At 51.2% G+C, this 16,167-nt stretch overlaps 3 protein-coding genes across 9 annotated transcripts in view; 1 reads left to right on the top strand and 2 right to left on the bottom strand.

Annotated features, from left to right (window-relative positions):
* Window positions 1-56: 56 nt before the first annotated feature.
* Window positions 57-4,966, bottom strand: Plscr3 (phospholipid scramblase 3). 3 transcript variants are annotated; one of them, XM_008855826.3, is made up of 9 exons: window positions 4,506-4,713; window positions 4,118-4,290; window positions 3,626-3,861; window positions 3,500-3,542; window positions 3,371-3,398; window positions 3,178-3,280; window positions 2,814-2,975; window positions 956-1,117; window positions 57-767 (listed from the first exon to the last, which is right to left on the bottom strand). In XM_008855826.3, exons 2-9 carry the CDS (start codon window positions 4,122-4,124, stop codon window positions 711-713), a joined length of 798 nt encoding a protein of 265 aa, XP_008854048.1. In that variant the 5' UTR covers window positions 4,125-4,290; window positions 4,506-4,713; the 3' UTR covers window positions 57-710. The 3 variants fall into 3 exon arrangements, with proteins under 3 accessions (XP_008854048.1, XP_008854047.1, XP_008854045.1); XM_008855825.3 differs by lacking the exon at window positions 4,506-4,713 and adding an exon at window positions 4,949-4,966 and having other exon boundaries at window positions 3,178-3,398; XM_008855823.3 differs by having other exon boundaries at window positions 3,178-3,398; window positions 4,506-4,776.
* A 6,649-nt stretch (window positions 4,967-11,615) lies between these two features.
* Window positions 11,616-13,549, bottom strand: Tmem256 (transmembrane protein 256). 3 transcript variants are annotated; one of them, XM_029557500.1, is made up of 5 exons: window positions 13,324-13,549; window positions 12,861-12,910; window positions 12,321-12,352; window positions 11,937-12,017; window positions 11,819-11,842 (listed from the first exon to the last, which is right to left on the bottom strand). In XM_029557500.1, exons 1-4 carry the CDS (start codon window positions 13,520-13,522, stop codon window positions 11,966-11,968), a joined length of 333 nt encoding a protein of 110 aa, XP_029413360.1. In that variant the 5' UTR covers window positions 13,523-13,549; the 3' UTR covers window positions 11,819-11,842; window positions 11,937-11,965. The 3 variants fall into 3 exon arrangements, with proteins under 3 accessions (XP_008854043.1, XP_008854042.1, XP_029413360.1); XM_008855821.3 differs by lacking the exons at window positions 12,861-12,910; window positions 13,324-13,549 and adding an exon at window positions 12,681-12,780 and having other exon boundaries at window positions 11,616-11,842; XM_008855820.3 differs by lacking the exons at window positions 12,861-12,910; window positions 13,324-13,549 and adding an exon at window positions 12,630-12,777 and having other exon boundaries at window positions 11,616-11,842.
* Window positions 13,483-16,167, top strand: part of Nlgn2 (neuroligin 2) — a 15,968-nt gene continuing 13,283 nt past the window's right edge. The window contains exon 1 of one of the 3 annotated variants that reach the window (XM_008855819.2): window positions 13,483-14,217. The gene's annotated coding sequence lies outside the window, so the exon portion shown is untranslated. The remainder of the gene's footprint in view (window positions 14,218-16,167) is intronic. The other 2 variants (XM_029557498.1, XM_029557499.1) reach the window with 2 other exon arrangements.

Below are 16,167 nucleotides of genomic sequence, written 5' to 3'. Positions count from 1 at the left end.
CTTGATCCCGTATCAATTCTTTCTTCTACCTGCTCCCATTACATACTCCTCCAATGTTTAAAAAGTTACAAAGTTTATATGAATACATACAAAGATGCAGTCTCCTTCCTACAGCAGGGGAAGGAAGGGGTGGTTAAATAAGGCACAGGAAGCTACAGCAAGCACCAGCAGGGCCCAAAGGGGAAAGGAAGTTGGCACTGGGACCCGACCTCTACAGGTGTGAGGAAGCAGGAATCCCTTCCAAGTGCCACAGTCTGAGGCTAAACTAACTGGCCAAATGGATGCAGGAGAAGGGTGGCATGTCTGCCATCTTTGGTGGCTGCTTGCCCTTCACCCACTAGCCCTGCTGTAAAACTTAAGTCCTGGATTCCAGAGACCTCCTCTCATGCAGAGGCCTTAGACTAGTGTGGGAGGGAGTGGGTATGAAAGTTGGAAAGCTGATAAGCTTGTGTGCGTTGGGACTGCTGGGAGATGGTAGAACACAGTGGGGGAAAGCTCTCATACATACTCTTCTGCAGGGCTACAGGTGAAGGAGGGCAGGGGGAGAGGGGATGGATAGGACACAATGGCTCCCAGCCACTCCATCACCCCTGTCTGTCCCCTGTAGGGTACACTGAAGAAAGGGGTAGCCTCTGAGGAGAGGCAGGCCTGGGCAGGTGACCATCTTGACTTCTGGTTGAGGTGATGGTCTCCTCACCTTGATGTGACTTCTAACTGGTAATGGCAGAGGGTCCAGTGCCACCTCGCTTCTCAAAGAACATGTAATCCTAAGAGAAAGCTACTGTCAATGGAAGATCTGTTTGTGCCAGTGTGATTCAGCTGTCACAACATAGCTCGGGACCCACAACTCACCATACATATCCCTAACCTTCTAGCAAGAGTCGAGGAAGTATACAAAGTTTCAAATGACAGCAAAGGAGTAGCAGGAAGGGAAGGGCAGGGGCAGCCAACTTACAATGAGGAACGTGGCTCCCAGGAGCACAGCCTTTGCTCTCACGTCTAGATCCATTGGGAACTGTAGGCCAAAGTCATCTGCATCTGTGAGGGCTTCTCGTAGCAACCCTCCCCACTGCTTGCTGATGCGGCCCACACTTCGAGATTCATCTTTAGTCTTCACCTGTTGGAACATAAGGAGGATCCAACTGGGGAAAATGCCACCAATCTCAGCTGCCTCCAGTCTCACTCCACAGTTGCATGAATGAATTGTGTAGACTCTACACTCGGTGAATCTTCCCAATAGTTTGGGTTTCTATGTGACAGCAGGGGAAATTGAGAGACCTTTAGTTACATGAATATACTGTGAAAATCAGGATTTAGATTCAGATCTGTTGTTTTCCGAAGTTATGAATGACATAACTGCCTATCAGTGATAAACAGCTAGTTGCTAAGTTTGCTTTGGTTACCACAGTTGGTGCATGCAGTGTATGTCCTATCCAAAGTAGCCTATTTGAGAAGGCAAAGGCAGGTGCCAAAATCCTCCGGGAGGCTATATATATGCCCAAAGGGTGATTTTAATCTGCAAAGCAGCGGAGAACCCTGTCCAGCATTGTATGTGAACCTCATCTAGCCTAGCAGCAGACAGGTGTTCTAGCAGGTAGCCTCTGAGGACCATGATTCTCACTGGCCTCTCTGAGCCCAGCAACAAGCCCTGTGGAAGTAAGTGGTAACTCACAGTGAATTCCTGGTCCTTTTTGTGTGCTCAGTCTCCAGTGACTATAACTACAGTTATTTCCTTCTGTATCTTCTCCATCCCCTTTCTCTACTGTTCTATAGCTCTAGGTTATTCCCTGTAGCCTAATTCTAGGCTGGGCAAGGCCTGTTCCGCCATCTCTAGAGTCCCCACTGAGGTTCAAGTATGGACCATTCAAAATGGTATAAAAGGGGCACTGACCCTATGAGAATCCTAAAATATACACATTCCCATCCAGAGATCACACAATTATTTCCTTCCCAACTGGCTCTCATCACAGAAACTGCCTCTGACTACCAAGGTGACTCACTTTTTACAAGTAACCTTTGGGAAAGTACCTCTGCTGGATAATACCTGTTGGTTCTCCTTATCAGCACAGAGGACTATCCCTTAAAGAACTCAGGGGTCTGTGGAGTATCTTTGTCTTCTAGAAGCCAAAGTGTTTTCCAAGTCTCATTCTGAAACTCAAACCACTTGGGTTCTGCAGGTTCTAGGTTGGTGATAGGAAGCCATAGTGAAGAAAACACCTTGACTTCAGGTTGGATGGGACTTCCAGGTTTGCAGGACAAGCCAGGATAATCAATCAGTGCTTGCTGCAGGGTCTGTGCTCACAGACAGGTACAACAGCTACATGGCAGACTTAAGGACTGAAGGAAAACTAAAAGATAATCATCCTTCACCCCAGATCCAAGTAGGTCTTAGATTCCCCCACTCCCAATACAGGGCTATAGGTAACATTATAGGATCACAGGGCCATCCCATTTCTGAATGGAAGAAAACTGAAAGTGTGGTAGGAATCACAGTGGATTTGGATGACAAGATTAGAGTTTTGACCTTAAGCCATCCTACAGAATGGAGGCTACTATCTTGGGGTTTTTTTGTTTTTAATTACATTTATTTATTTACTTATTCATTGTGTGTGGGCACATGCATGTGCCATGGCCTGTGTGTGGAGGTCAGAGGAAAACTTGTAGGAGTTGGTTCTCTCTGTCCACTATGTAGGACTCATGGATAGAACTTAAGTTGTCAAGCTAGTGGCAAGCGCCTTTATCCACTGTGCCATACTGTCAGCTCCCATCTTGATTTATGAAGGGCCTAGGAATCTTCCCCCTATTCCTGATACCTCAAAGTTGGTGTCTGTACCACAGCCACAGGTCCAGCAAGGCCCCACCACTCGTAGGACAGTCTGCCGATCAGCATCCTGGATGGAGAACTTAGGAAGGAAGGGATGCCAGGTCTGTAGCACGTGGCCAATGGTGGTACCAGGTGGAGCCTGTACTTCCATCTGGAGTGGGAGGAAGACAGGGTCATTGTCAAGCTAGGATACCCTGGCCAGAGCTCTTCACTGGTGCTAGCTCTGTCATCCATCTATTCAGCCCCCTCACTAAATCTCCCATGCCCTCCCACCCATTCCTATTCCACCCATACCTCTTCCTGGGTTCTGCCTCACACTTCAGACCCACCACCACAAAACCGGTCCTGCCCACCTCCTGAAGGCCACAGGGACAGCAGCTGCAGCCACAGTGAAGTGGGCGGAGCAGACGCAGCACCTCTCGGTCTCCAGGGTCTGCTAGGCGGACACGAAGCGGCCTGCGAGCACCACAGCACAGACGGGCACAACAGTTGCTTTCCTCAGCCGCCTGACCTAGGGGCTGTCCGGCCCCGGAACGCAGTTCATACCTGTTACAGGTCTCCCAGCCTAGGAACGCTGTTAAAGGTGACATGCTGAGGCTCAGGTGCCTCACCTGCCCAGAAGCTCACTGTTCCAGCAATGATCACGAGGCCAAATCAGATCCTCCCTCTACTTACTTTCCACCCGGTCAGCCTTCTGATGAATCAAGATTTGATCAATCTGTAGAGTTAAGAGCAGCGCTGACATTAGCACGCCAGCCTGAACATCCAGTTGTCCTCCCAGTCATCCTCCCTCCCACTCACCTGCACCAGGAATTCGAGACCAGAAGGCACCCCTGGCAGGGGCAAGAAGGAAGCAGGAGACCCTGGGGCCACAGGGCCTGGAGAGGGGAAGAGAGCGAAGCCGGGCGCAGGGGCAGGCACCTGGGCGGGCACTGGAGCCTGTCCCGGCCCAGGATGCAGCGCCGGCTCCGGATACCCAGCAGTCACCGGGTAGGGAGGTGGGGGTGAAGGGGCGTAGCCTTTGGGGGGCAAGTAGCCTGTAGGGGAGCAAGAGTAGGTTAGAAAGGTACCGATAGCTTCATTCCCTTATTTTTCAGGGTCGCGAGCACCCGCGGGAAATGGGAGAAGAGGTAAAGAAAGATGGGGCAGGGGAGCAGGGCGGTGGCTCCCCGGGAGGAAGGGAGGGCCCCACGCAGCCAGTCGGAGCACATTCCTGGAGGATGTGTTTGACACCCAGCACCCAAGTTCATGGGGGGATAACGGAGACACCCCCCCAGCCTGGCGCCCACTTACCAGCCATAGGAAAGGGCGGGGGCTCGTGGGACGACGGTGTCCGGGAGGCTTAGTTCTGGAGTGGAGGCAAGCTCGGAGACAGCCAGACAGACAAGAGACAGACACAAAGACGGACAGGCAAGCGCGAAGAGGCAGCAGCGCCCAGCACCGGCCCAGGGTCTCTTGGGCGGCGCCTAGGACCCCAGGAGAAACCGGAAGTGTCAGCGGGCGGGGCGGGGTACCTGGGACCCTGAATTCCCTCAGGGGCCCCAGGACCGCCCCCTCCCTTTGTTCTCCCATTTTCCGCGGAGGCGGCTGTTGACAGACTGCAGGACAGATGGACCTGCGGTCAGACAGACGCCCTGACCTCGAGGGAGGTCTCCCGGACTCCTCTGTGCCCCCCGCTCACCTGAAGCCCCCCAGGATAACCCGGGCCCACGCACTCGGGGGCTCACAGGCGCAGGTGGAGGCTGGTCCAGGATCTGACTCCGCCCCCGGGGCGCCTAAGCTCCGCCCCTTCCAGCTGGGCGGGGCGTCTGCGCAGAGGCAGGCTCCTTCGCTTCCCCCGCCCCTGCAACCTCTCCGGAGGGACTTGGACCTTGGACCTTGAGCGCCTTCCCTTCGCCTCGTCCCCGCCCCTTCCGCTCCAACTGCGGAGGCGTGGAGACCCGGGCTCTGGCCCGGGACTGCGGGTTAAGTCCCTGTACCGCGCGCCCGGAGTGCTCGGTGCCCCTCGGGAGGAAGCCCGGCCGCTGCGTTGCCCTCCCGTGGCGTGCCGCGCTGGACCCTGGGATCTTCCGCTTAAGGGCGGTTCGGGCCTTGTTGACGCAGCGGAATCCGCTTTGCACTCACCCATTGGCCTCCAGAGTTGGCTCCCGGTTCTCTTTCTACCTCCTTAGGGCTACCTCGCTGTGTTCTCTCCCTGACGCTACGTTGACCCACACAAGCACCTCTCGGTTCAGGCGCACCCAGACACACGGGTGACAAGCTGCCAAAAGGGATCAATAATGAGGGTGCGTGAGGTGAGGTTCAGGGGAAGACATTTGTGAACGGAAAGGCTTTCCGACCGGCTTGGTGGCCGGCACACGCTTGCAATCCTGGCATTCGGAAGGGAGAAGCAGTAGGATGGCCACAAAATAGATGACCAGGCTGTTTTACATTGCGAGTTCCAGAAAAAGTCAGGCCTCCATAGGGAGACCCTGTCTCAAAAGACCCCTCCTTCCAAAAGAAGGAAGGCGGGGCATGGTTATCACGGCACTTAGGAGACTGAGGCAGATCACCAGGAGTTCTAGGCCAGCCTGGGCTACAGAATGAGACACTATCAAGAAAGGAAGGAAGGGAGGGAGGGGCCTCTATCTGGGTCCTACTCTTTACCAATTACATTTGAATATCAGATGAGGTGCAGATCCAGGAACGTTGAGAATTCTAGCTTATATTGTACAGTCAAAGCTGAGAATTAGACTCTCTTTCAGGATGCATTGCCAGCCTGGAGGCTGTAGGCAGGCAAAGGCAGGGAGGAAGTTCTTGCAGAAATCTAGGTACAATGTGATGGTAGATTGGACCAGAGTCCAGGGCAATAGCAATAGTGGTGATGTGCACTTGGGCCAACATGACTTGATTATGGCTCAGAGATAGGATGAAAAAGAGAACTGGAAGTTGACTCATTTGGCTCATTTAGCACAGTGCAGGCCCCACCCTTGTTATAATCAGTCGTTTACTGCCTGCCCATCCAATCCTGAGTTTCAAGTATCCAGTTCTCCCTGCTGACTTGTTACTGCTATGATCCTGTTCCTTTTTTCTGGTGAATTCTTACTAATGCTGAAAATGCAATAAATGAGTGGAATGAAGCCTTAACAGTCCCTGAAGTCTGAACAAGCCCACTTCAGTATAAGACTGGGCACACTGCACTGAAGAGGGCTTGTCTCCACTGCTGAAATATGAATTTCTTGTTATGTAGAGGAATAAAACTTAGCTTTAGGAATTGATAGAGGAGAATATGAACCATGGGTCATCCAGCTTAGCTTACAGCCACACAATGCAGAGCAAGTTGCCTCATCTCTTAGCTTACCTTTCCACTAACTTCATGCTGGTCATGGTGGCTCTCCTTTAATCCCAGCATTCTCAAAGGACAGGCAGGATCTCTAGGAGTTCAAGGCCAGCCTGGTATACATAGCAAATTCCAGGCCAGTTAGGGCTGCATAGTGAGACTCTGTCTCAAAACACACACACACCAAACTTGCAGGAATGTTAAGAAACCTGACAAGAATTGTCCTAGCTCTATTCTTACCAATTTCTCTCTCTCTCTCTCTCTCTCTCTCTCTCTCTCTCTCTCTCTCGCAATGGAACCTGGAGCCTCATACATGCTAGTCAAGTGCTCCACCATTGAGCTATGACCCAGTCTTTAGCTTCCACTCGTCCTGTCCTTGGTTTGCCATATGCATGATTTACATAGTGTCCTGGTTTGTCTCTCCCTTGCTGTGATAAAACACTCTGACCAATACCAACTTGGGGAGGAAAGGGTTTATTTAGCTTACATATCCCGGGTCACAGTTCATCTGGGAGCCCAAGGTAGGAACTCAGGACAGGAACCTGGAGGCAGGAGCTGGAGCACAGGCCATGGAGGAATGCTGCTTACTGGCTTGCTCCTCTGGCCCCTGCTCAGCCTGCTTTCTTATGCAACACAGGCCCACCTGCCCAGGGGTGGCACCACCCACAGTGGGCTGGGCCCTCCCACATCACTCATCAAGAAGACGCCCTTCAGAAATGGCCACAGGCCAATCCAATTGAGGCAATTCCCCAACTGAGGCTCCCTCAACCCAGGTATGTCACATTGACACTAAAGCTATCCAGCACACATAGTTCAAGGTACCCTCCACTCAATCCTATTTTTGGTTTTTAGTGAGCTAAAGCCCATACTTTGAACCACTTGACCACCTCACTTTTTTTTTTAACTCACTTTTGTTTTAAGCCTGGTGAACCCAGTAATGTAATCCTCGAGTTCCCTACATTTGCCTTGTGTTCCCCTCAAATTATGTAGTCCAATCCTGTTGTGGGAAACCAATACGTGTAATGCTCTGAACCCCAATAAAGGCTATAGACCACAGATCCCTCCCTCTGCTTCCACCCATAAGTTGAATATATATGTTCCGGATGTGCCAGCTCCCAGAATTTTTACACTAATGCACACTCTTGGCCAGGGCTGCCTTAAAAGCTATTGGCAAGCCAGGCATAGTGACACAGACCTCTAATCCTGGCACTTGGGAGGTAGAGGATCAAGAATTCAATGTCAGGGATGGAGAGATGGCTCAGAGGTTAAGAGCTCTGGTTGCTCTTACAGAGGACTGGGGGCTCCCTTCTCAGCACATGGCAGCTAACAACAGTCTGTAATTCCAGCTTCAGATGATCCAACACCTCTTCTGGCCCCCATGGGCACTGCATACACATGGTACAGTGGTGCAGAAAACCCTCATACACGTACAGTAAAAAAAAAAAAAAAAGTTCAAGGTTGTCCTTGGCTACAAGGCAAATTCAAGGCCTGGGCTACAAGGACCCACCTCAAACAAACAAACCAAACCAAAGTTGTTGGCATAGGAATCTGCAGTTTAGGGCTGGTGAGAGATGGCTCAGCAGGTAAATGCACTTGCTGTGCCCATCGCATGACCTGAATCCAGTACCCAGAGCCCATGCTGGAAGGACAGAACTGATTCCTGAACGCTATCCTCTGATCTCTATCATGGTACACAAGTGCCTGCACTCACATACACACACATCATGCACATACAGTAATAATAAAAAGAATCTGCACTTAGCAGAGACTAGAGTAGGAAATAGAAATTCTGGGCTTAGAAAAATAGAGACAGATTGTAATTAAAGATACAGGATTAGAGCCAGATGTGCTGCACAACTATAATCCCAGCACAAGTTTGAGGTCAACCCTGGTTATACAGGAAGTCCCAGACCAGCATGGACTACATGTCTAGACCTTGTCTCAAAAAAAAAAAAAAAAAAAAAAAAAGACACAGAACTGAGATTACCTAAAAATCCTATCATTTAGAGAGAGTCTGCACTTTTCTGAATTCATACCTTCAGGAAAATAATGTACCCTCAATATAGTATACAAATTGTTCTTTATAAAACAACCTGGATATGGTAGTACATGCCAGTACTTGGGAAACAGAGGCAGGAAGATCACAAATTTGAGGCCAGCTTAGGCTGAATAACAAGGTCCTGTCTTAAAAAAAATCAGGGTGGTCTAGGTCCAAGATGATGGCACAGCACTACTGCATGTCAGGGATCTTTCACCTGCTAGGCTGGCCTAAGGTAAGTGGCACCCACTGTGGAGGGTTCGGCATGCATATGGAAGGCCCTCGCTTTCATTGTGCTGCCCAGGATAGGAGTGAGCATGCTCAATGTTTTCCTGAAGTCATACCACAGAGACTTGAGACCCTAGTTCATTGCCTACCTCCATCTCATCAGGACTAAGCCCTTTCCTTGGGGAAACTGTAACCACATCCTTTTCTGTAACCATGATGTGAATCTGATTCTGACAGGCTATGAAGATGAGTAAAGGGAACCTGGACCATCATCCAGGCAACAGAGACCATAGCAATGGTTTGGAGCATTACTCTGCATGTGGACCAGAGAAGCATTATGAGACGTTAAGCTCATCTTCTCTTAAAATTTTATTTACTTATTTATTTTATGTGTATAAGTGTTTTGTCCGTATGTGTATAAGTGCACCAGTGTCATGCAAAGTCCATACAGGCCAGAAGAGGGTGTTGGATCCCCTGGAACTGGAGTTATAGATGGTTGTTAGCCACCATATGGGTGCTGAGAATGGAACCTGGGCCCCCTGGAAGAGCAGCCAGTGCTCTTAACCACTGAGTCATCTCTCCAGCCCCAAGCTCATCTTTTCTTGTATCAAATGATGACCATTGTACCTATCTTCTACCTCTTTGCTTGTGGGAGGAGATGGCTTAAATTAACTTTTTTTGTGTGGGGGGGTCTTTTTGAGACAGGGTCTCTCTATAGCCTCAGCTAGCCTGGAACATGGTATGTAGACCAGGCTGGCTTTGAACTGAAACAGAAATGGAGATCTGCCTGCCTTTGCCTCCTGCATGCTGGGATTAAAGGAATGTGCCTTTAAGCCTAGCTGGGTTAAATTAATTTAAATTTAAAAAAAAAAAAAAAAAAAAAAAACAGGGCTTGGGAAGTAACTCTGTTGGGAGAGTGTTTGCCTAGCATGCTTGAAGCACTGAGTTTGCTCAGCACTCAATAAAATCAGTAATGCCAGCACATGCCTTTAATCTCAGCACTAAGGAGGTAGAAACAGAACAGGAAGTTCAAGGTCACCATCAGCTAGCTCAGGAATTTGAGGTCAGCCTGGGATACAGGAGACCATGCCTCCAAAAACTACAAGGGGCTAGAGAGATGACTCAGCAATTAAGAGCACTGGCTGTTCTTGCAGAAGACCCAGGCTTGAATCCCAACACCCACATGGCAGCTGACAACCATCATAACTCCAGTTCCAGGGGCCCCAATGCCCTCTTTTGTCCTCCAAGGGCACTGCACGACTTGGGTTGACTTACACACATGCAGGCATACCCCTCATATATATTTAAGAAAACAAAACAAAACAGGGGCTAGAGAGATGGTTCAGTGGTTAAGAGCACTAGCTGCTCTTGCAGAGAACTTAGGTTCAATTCTCAGCACTCATAAGGCAGCTAACAATTGTCTGTAACTCCAGTTCCAGGGAATTTGACGCTGTCTTCTGATCTCCCAGGGCATTGCATGACACAGGCACACTTACATGCATGCAGGCATTACACTCGTACACATAAAATAAAAATATATTTTAAAAAACTACAACATGCTGGGTGTGGTGGCGCATGCTTTTAATCCCAGCACTCGGGAGGCAGAAGCAGGCAGATCTGAGTTTGAGGCCAGCCTGGTCTCCATAGTGAATCCAGGTCAGCTAGGGATACAGGGAGACCCTGTCTCAAAAAAAAAAAAAACAAAAAACAAAACAAAAAAAAAACTACAACAAAACAAAACAAAATCACACATACAAATAGAAACGTAAAAGGATGACTTAAAATTTTCAGTGATGCCTGGTGTGGTGGCACACGCCTTTAATCCCAACACTTGGGAGGCAAAGGCAGGTGGATCTTTGTGAGTTTGAGGCCAGCCTGGTCTATATAGTGAGTTCCAAGACAGCTGAGGCTACAAGGAGACCCTGTCTCAAAAAGACCAAAACAAAAATTTTTTTCAGTGACCTACCATTGCAAAGAGTTTAAGCAGCTTACCACTAGATGTCTAATAGCCATCTGGGATACCCTGGTCAGTACATGGCAGCCACAATAGTTTTTGTCTTTCTATTTGCCAAATTATCTCTTACCTCAGGATTGTGAGCTGTTCCTTCCAGGCTGTCTTGCTAGCTATTCCTTTTCCCAGAATACACTTTTCCCTTTTGTCCCTGATCAGTCCCGCTTTCACAGGACCTCTTTGGTGAGGTCTTTCCATCTACAGCAGTGGTGTGGGTATTCTTCACTGCCCAGCTGTCCCACTGCTCTTTTCAAACACATAACACAACTCATCAATTTGTGTGTTTAGTTGTTTAGACCCAGTTTCTACGAGTGATTAAGAGATTCCATTAGGGAAAGGACTGCATCTGTCTTGCTCATGGTTGAACCTCCTTGTGTATCTGACATACAGTCAAAACTGGCTCACTAAATGTTGCCCTAAACATCTCCTAAGTCTGTCCACTCTGTGGACAGCCTGCTCTGCCACTGTGTCTTCCTTCCTGTTTTAACTTCAAAACTCAGTCATACTGAAAACTCATGTTGCCCCCAAACCCTTCCCCCTCTTACCTCAATCTCTGTTCATTGAATGTCCTTCACAGAACAGATCACCTTTATAAGGCTCAGTTCAAGCACTGAAAAGCATTTTCTGATGTCCAATACATAGTTCCTGCCTCAAACCTCAACATATATTACAACTAATGACATTCCTGTCTAGCCTTAACCCTCACTTCTAGAGTATGTGGGTATGCATCAAATTTGTAGACTAACAGGACTAAAATTCACTATCTTAAAGGTAATCAAATTCTAGTGAAGCTAGGTATAATGGTACAATGTATAATCTCAGCAATCTGGAGACTAAGACAGGAGGATAGGTTTGAGGCCAGCCTGGACTAAATGGCAAGATAGTATCTCAAAAAGGGCTGGGGGAGGGGGCAGTTAGGGATGTAACTCAATGGGATTGCCTAACACTCCCAAAGCTTTGGTTTAATCCCCAGCATTGGGAAAAAATTCTAGTGAACTATATGATGAGCTTATTAAAATACATACTCCCATGTGCTACTTGAGTAAGATTGTGCATTATCTCAAGCATTCTTTATAAATCTGGTAACATAACATAATGAAAAGAACCATGTCTTATTTGTAAGTCTTAGAAAGAGTGCAAAGGCTGACTCTCATCCTTCCTTGCTCAATAGGTTATATGAACAAAGACTCCAAAGTTCTTTATTTGCCTTTCTCTTTTATTTTTCTTTCTGTTCCAAGTTCCCCAAAAGCCCAAGGCTGAGTACTTAAACAAAAGACCTCAAAATGCCAAGGCAAGCCAGCCCAAGATTAGCAGGCTCCCTCCAACTGGACCCATAATCTGGATGCTAGGGTCTCCACTCAGAGCCTGGTAGTAAAAGCTGGTGCAAAATAAGGTTGTTCCAGAGGCTAGCAGCAACCCCGCCTGAAAGAGACAGAGAATACAACACACTATGATAACAGAGCAGTCTGAAGGAGTAGATGGGGTTTGATCGGAATCAGACCAGGGGATTGATTACCCAGAGGGGCTTTCTGCAGCAGGGTACCCCTAACAGTGCCAGGCTGTGTATAAAGTGGTGTTTGTTGGTCTTATCAAAGAGCTGCAAGAAAAAGGAGACAGAGGTATTTCCTAAGTAACAACGGAGCCCAGGAACCTTAGGTGACACACAGGATCTAAACTCACTCCAAACACTTCCACCTTTGAAGTCCCCGCCTGCCACTCCCTCGGGCCCCCAAGACACAGGGCTTGCATGCCCTTGCTTCTCCAGAGGCCTGCGTTAGGTCCCCGTCTCATTCATCCTCCGACCCTGTATTTTCTAAGCCCCCTACGCCCCAGTTTCAGGGCCCCCAGACTTTGTGCCTCCGGAGCCCGGAGTCCAGGAGCCCCCACGCAGTAACTTCACCTCCTTTCCGTAGGCATTCGGGAACTGAGCGCCTGTGGAGAGAAGAAGCAAAGGTTATCAGAGGCGTAAGCCTCCACCGTCCCAAACCCTGGGGGACCAAGGCAGACACTGGTGAAAAGGGGCATCCCAGGAAGTTCTCGATTGGTGGAAACAGACGTCGAGTAGTACTGTGACCCACTGAGAGACTTTCAGGTTTAGGGATCGACACGATCTCTAGTCCAGGGGGGACAGGGCATTTCCTATAGGTCCCGCCCGGCACCAGACCCCAAATATAGCTCCCAGCCCAGAGGCGTCCCACGTCCCCCTGACCGTGTGCCCCGTAAGTGGCCAAGCCCAAGGCTCCAGCTCCGGAAAAGGCACCTAGACGACGGAAAGCAGCCCCTACCACGGCCATGGCTGTGGGTGGTCACGCGCAGAACCAACAGCGCCCGGACCACCCAAGAGGCCAGCCAATCCAGATTGCCCATGCAAATAAAGTTCAGAGGTACCCAATCAGAGCTGTGTTCATTTCGGCGCCCGGGTCCTTCCCCGGTTACTTACGCCTTTGTAAAACCTCTGCTGAGTGGTGAAGACGTCCGGGGGCGGAGAAACTAGAACCAATTAGGAGCGGAGGAACGGATCAGTGGGAGGCGGGGTTGAGGGCGGGACTAGAGGATTTGCGTCATGGATTGGCCCACTTTCCGAGTTGATCGCCTCTTTGACACCCCCAACCCACACCTCCCGCTAATTCCCAAAGCTCTCGGTCCCCACACAAAGTTCCGCCCCTTTCCCCACAGGCTCCTCCTGCTCAGCTTCCGACCAGACCCACTCAAAAGAGGCGGCCCCACAGATGCCGAAGCCACACCCACCGCCACCAAACCCCGCCCACCCCGCGGATGGCCCCGCCCCATACCCAACGGTTCCGCCTTCTTGTCGGCTACCCAGCTCCTTACAGTTCAGCTCTTCTCCCCCTTCACAGACCCCTAGAGCCCCGAGGATGGGAGATCCGGGGGAATGTCCCCACCCTGCCCCGGCCCGCTACGTCCATCCGTCCGTCCGTGCCCTCCAGCCCCCTTCACCGTCTTCAGTCCCCTCACACTCCGGAGGGCGGGTGGGCAGGCGGGTGTGAGCGAGGGGTGTGCGCCGCTCTCTCGGCAGGGGGCGGGGGAGGCGGCCGCACGGTGACGCGCGGTGCTGCTGCGGCTGCTCCGCCGGCGGATCATCACTCTCGGCTGGGATGGACGCGGGGCGGGCGGGCCCTGGCGCGCAGAGCCAGGAGTCCGGGCCTCCCGGCTGCTGAGCGTTCCCCCAAGCCTTCCCCCACCCCTGCCTTCCTTCCTAGGAGCCGCGCCGACCTCTGCCTCGAGGCTCAGGACTCGGCCCCCGCCCTCTTCTGACTCTCTGGATCTCCCTCTCCCGCCCGCCCTCGGGATCAACTAGATCCCTCCCCCTCCCCGAGGATTCCAGCTGGATCCCTGCCCCTGCACCGCGGATTCTGCGCTTCGCGGCCCCGGGCCCCTGGGGATTGCCGTGGACTCCTCCAACACCCGATCCCTTAGGATCGTCCGCCTGGACCGCCTTCTGGTCCCTCGAAGCCGGCCCACAGAGCCAGTGGATCTCCAATCCAGTCTTGTCCCGTGGCTCCCTCCTCGCTCTGCTGTCCCCACTGCGGGGTTCCCCGTTCTTGGGCTCCCCCTGACCCCTTGCCCTAGCTCTCCTTTTCCCGGGGATCGACTGGATCCCGGCCCCGCCCCCCGGGGCTGGGGCGATCCCCCTCCCCCGCCGGGTGAGGCGCTGCAAGCGGGGGCTGGGCCTGCGGGGCCGCGGGGGCTCAGAGGCCGCCGCCCCCATTCTGAAGCCCGTCCGCCCCCCACTCGGAGCCCTGGATGGAGGCACCACGGCCCCAGGGCTGAGCCAGGTAGGAGCTAAGCCAGACTGGGTGGAGAGGGCTACGCGGCGGTCCGCTAGGGGTCTTCCTCCTCCCGGTATCCCACCCTGCGCCTGGTTTCCCCCAGCCTGCTCTGTCTGCGTGTCTCCGCCTAGGGATGCTCTCGCCGTGTCTCTGCGTCTTGGTCTCTTTGTCTCTGCCTCTCTTCAGCCCATGAATGATCCTTTGAATGGGCCCACAGACCCCGTGTGTTCCCATCTCCCCCTCCCCCTCCTTCCCTTCCCGGCCAAACCATTTTCCCCACTGCGGGAAGTGGGGGGGCCTGCGGCCTGAGCCCCTGTCCCTCAACTCTTCCTAGCTGGGGGAGTCAGGCCTGGGCTGGAATGGAAGAGCAAGGCAGAAGGATGGGGAGAAGAAGGGGAAGCTAGATGTGGCAGACAGAGATGAAGAAAACCCATCTCCCCCTCCCCCTCCTTCCCTTCCCGGCCAAACCATTTTCCCCACTGCGGGAAGTGGGGGGGCCTGCGGCCTGAGCCCCTGTCCCTCAACTCTTCCTAGCTGGGGGAGTCAGGCCTGGGCTGGAATGGAAGAGCAAGGCAGAAGGATGGGGAGAAGAAGGGGAAGCTAGATGTGGCAGACAGAGATGAAGAAAATGGGGGAGAAATAGGGAAAGACAGGAGGGAAGGAGGGAGAGAGAGAGAGAGGAGCCTATGGGGGACATTTCTCATTCAAATCACCACAGATCATCTAGATTTTCTGTGAGGAATTACAGGATATATCTTTATAAACACTAACATTGGACGATGCTCAGTCCTCACCAGAAAGGGAAGGTATGTGGGGGTTCTAGTCAACTAAACACATTTCTAATTAGAATTGCAAGCAGAATCTCCTTTGAGTGTATGGTATCTAGTCTCTGAAGTGATCCCCAGTGATTTTAATCTTCAGCTATCCATGCACTTATGTAATCTCCCACTTTGAACTGTACTGCTTGTGAAGTCAGTAAGATACTCCCTAAAATATGAAGAGTGACTTCCAAGACCAAGTCATGAGGGACATTGGAACTTTTCTCTGCTTTAATCCCCAAATCAAGAAAAAATAATAAAGGAAAGAAAGAGCTTGAGGTGTGTGAATGTCTATGTCGGTATGTCTCTGCATGAGCATGTATGTATGTGTGTATGTATGTGTGTATGTGTGTGTGTGTGTGGTGTGGTCTATGGCATGTGAATATGTGGTTTGAGTGTGTATGTGAACATATACTTGTGTGTATGTATGTTTGTGCTGTCTATGACATATGGTTTGAATATTTGTGCATGTGAACATCTGTGTGTGTGTATGTGTGTGTGTGTGTGTGTGGGTGTGTGTGAGAGAGAGAGAGAGAGAGAGAGGGAGAGAGAGAGAGAGAGAGCTCACTTGAGGGAGAAAATCAGAAATCAGAGAAGGTATTTGGAGGAGAGAAAGATGAGAAACACCAAGGAGACAGAAATGAAAAAAGAGCAAGGGGTGAGAGACTGAAGGCAAGAGCTGGAACAAGCTGGCAGAGGCCAGGAAAGATGCTCGGAAGAGAGCTCTGTACAGAGGAGAAAGATGGGGGAGGGCTCCTGTGGGAGGGAAAGAAGGGAGAGAAGCTGGTAGGAGGGGAGGAGGCAAAGGGCCCAAAGTATCTTAAGGGAAAGGGGTGAAAAGAGGCAGGCCCTGTTAGGAGAAGGGAGAGGGGGTAGCAAGGCCATGGTGGCTGAGCCCAGCCTGGTATAGGAAGAGGAGATACTGGGGAGTCAACTCCAAGCCCCCTTCTGAAGATGATGATGGGAGAACAGAAGCTTAAAAGGACCTGAAGAAAGGGAGGGCATGACTGGGTGTGAGTGGTGAGGACTCCTGTGTCCTCATCTCTGGAATAAATTGACACCTGCAGAGAGCCACCCGCGGGCTGGCGCCTGGCTCTGAAAAACCCGCGTCAGCAAACAGCTCTAGAGACTGGGGGGG

The sequence above is a fragment of the Nannospalax galili genome, unplaced genomic scaffold (assembly GCF_000622305.1).
Source record: "Nannospalax galili isolate Female #2095 unplaced genomic scaffold, S.galili_v1.0 scaffold146, whole genome shotgun sequence".
Lineage (NCBI taxonomy): Eukaryota > Metazoa > Chordata > Mammalia > Rodentia > Spalacidae > Nannospalax > Nannospalax galili.
Note: the sequence above shows the minus strand (reverse complement) of the source record. Positions and strands in the feature narration are given on the sequence as shown.

Coding starts and splice junctions, on each gene's coding strand:
- Tmem256 (XM_008855820.3), bottom strand. CDS start 12,714: ATGGCCGTGGTAGGGGCTGCTTTCCGTCGTCTAGGTGCCTTTTCCGGA. Junction 12,018..12,320: donor CGAATGCCTACGGAAAGGAG/GTGAAGTTACTG, acceptor TTTTTCTTGCAG/CTCTTTGATAAGACCAACAA. Junction 11,843..11,936: donor GCTGCAGAAAGCCCCTCTGG/GTAATCAATCCC, acceptor TGTCTCTTTCAG/GCGGGGTTGCTGCTAGCCTC.
- Plscr3 (XM_008855825.3), bottom strand. Junction 1,118..2,813: donor GTACAGACACCAACTTTGAG/GTATCAGGAATA, acceptor ATGTTCCAACAG/GTGAAGACTAAAGATGAATC. Junction 768..955: donor TGGGAGCCACGTTCCTCATT/GTAAGTTGGCTG, acceptor GCTTTCTCTTAG/GATTACATGTTCTTTGAGAA.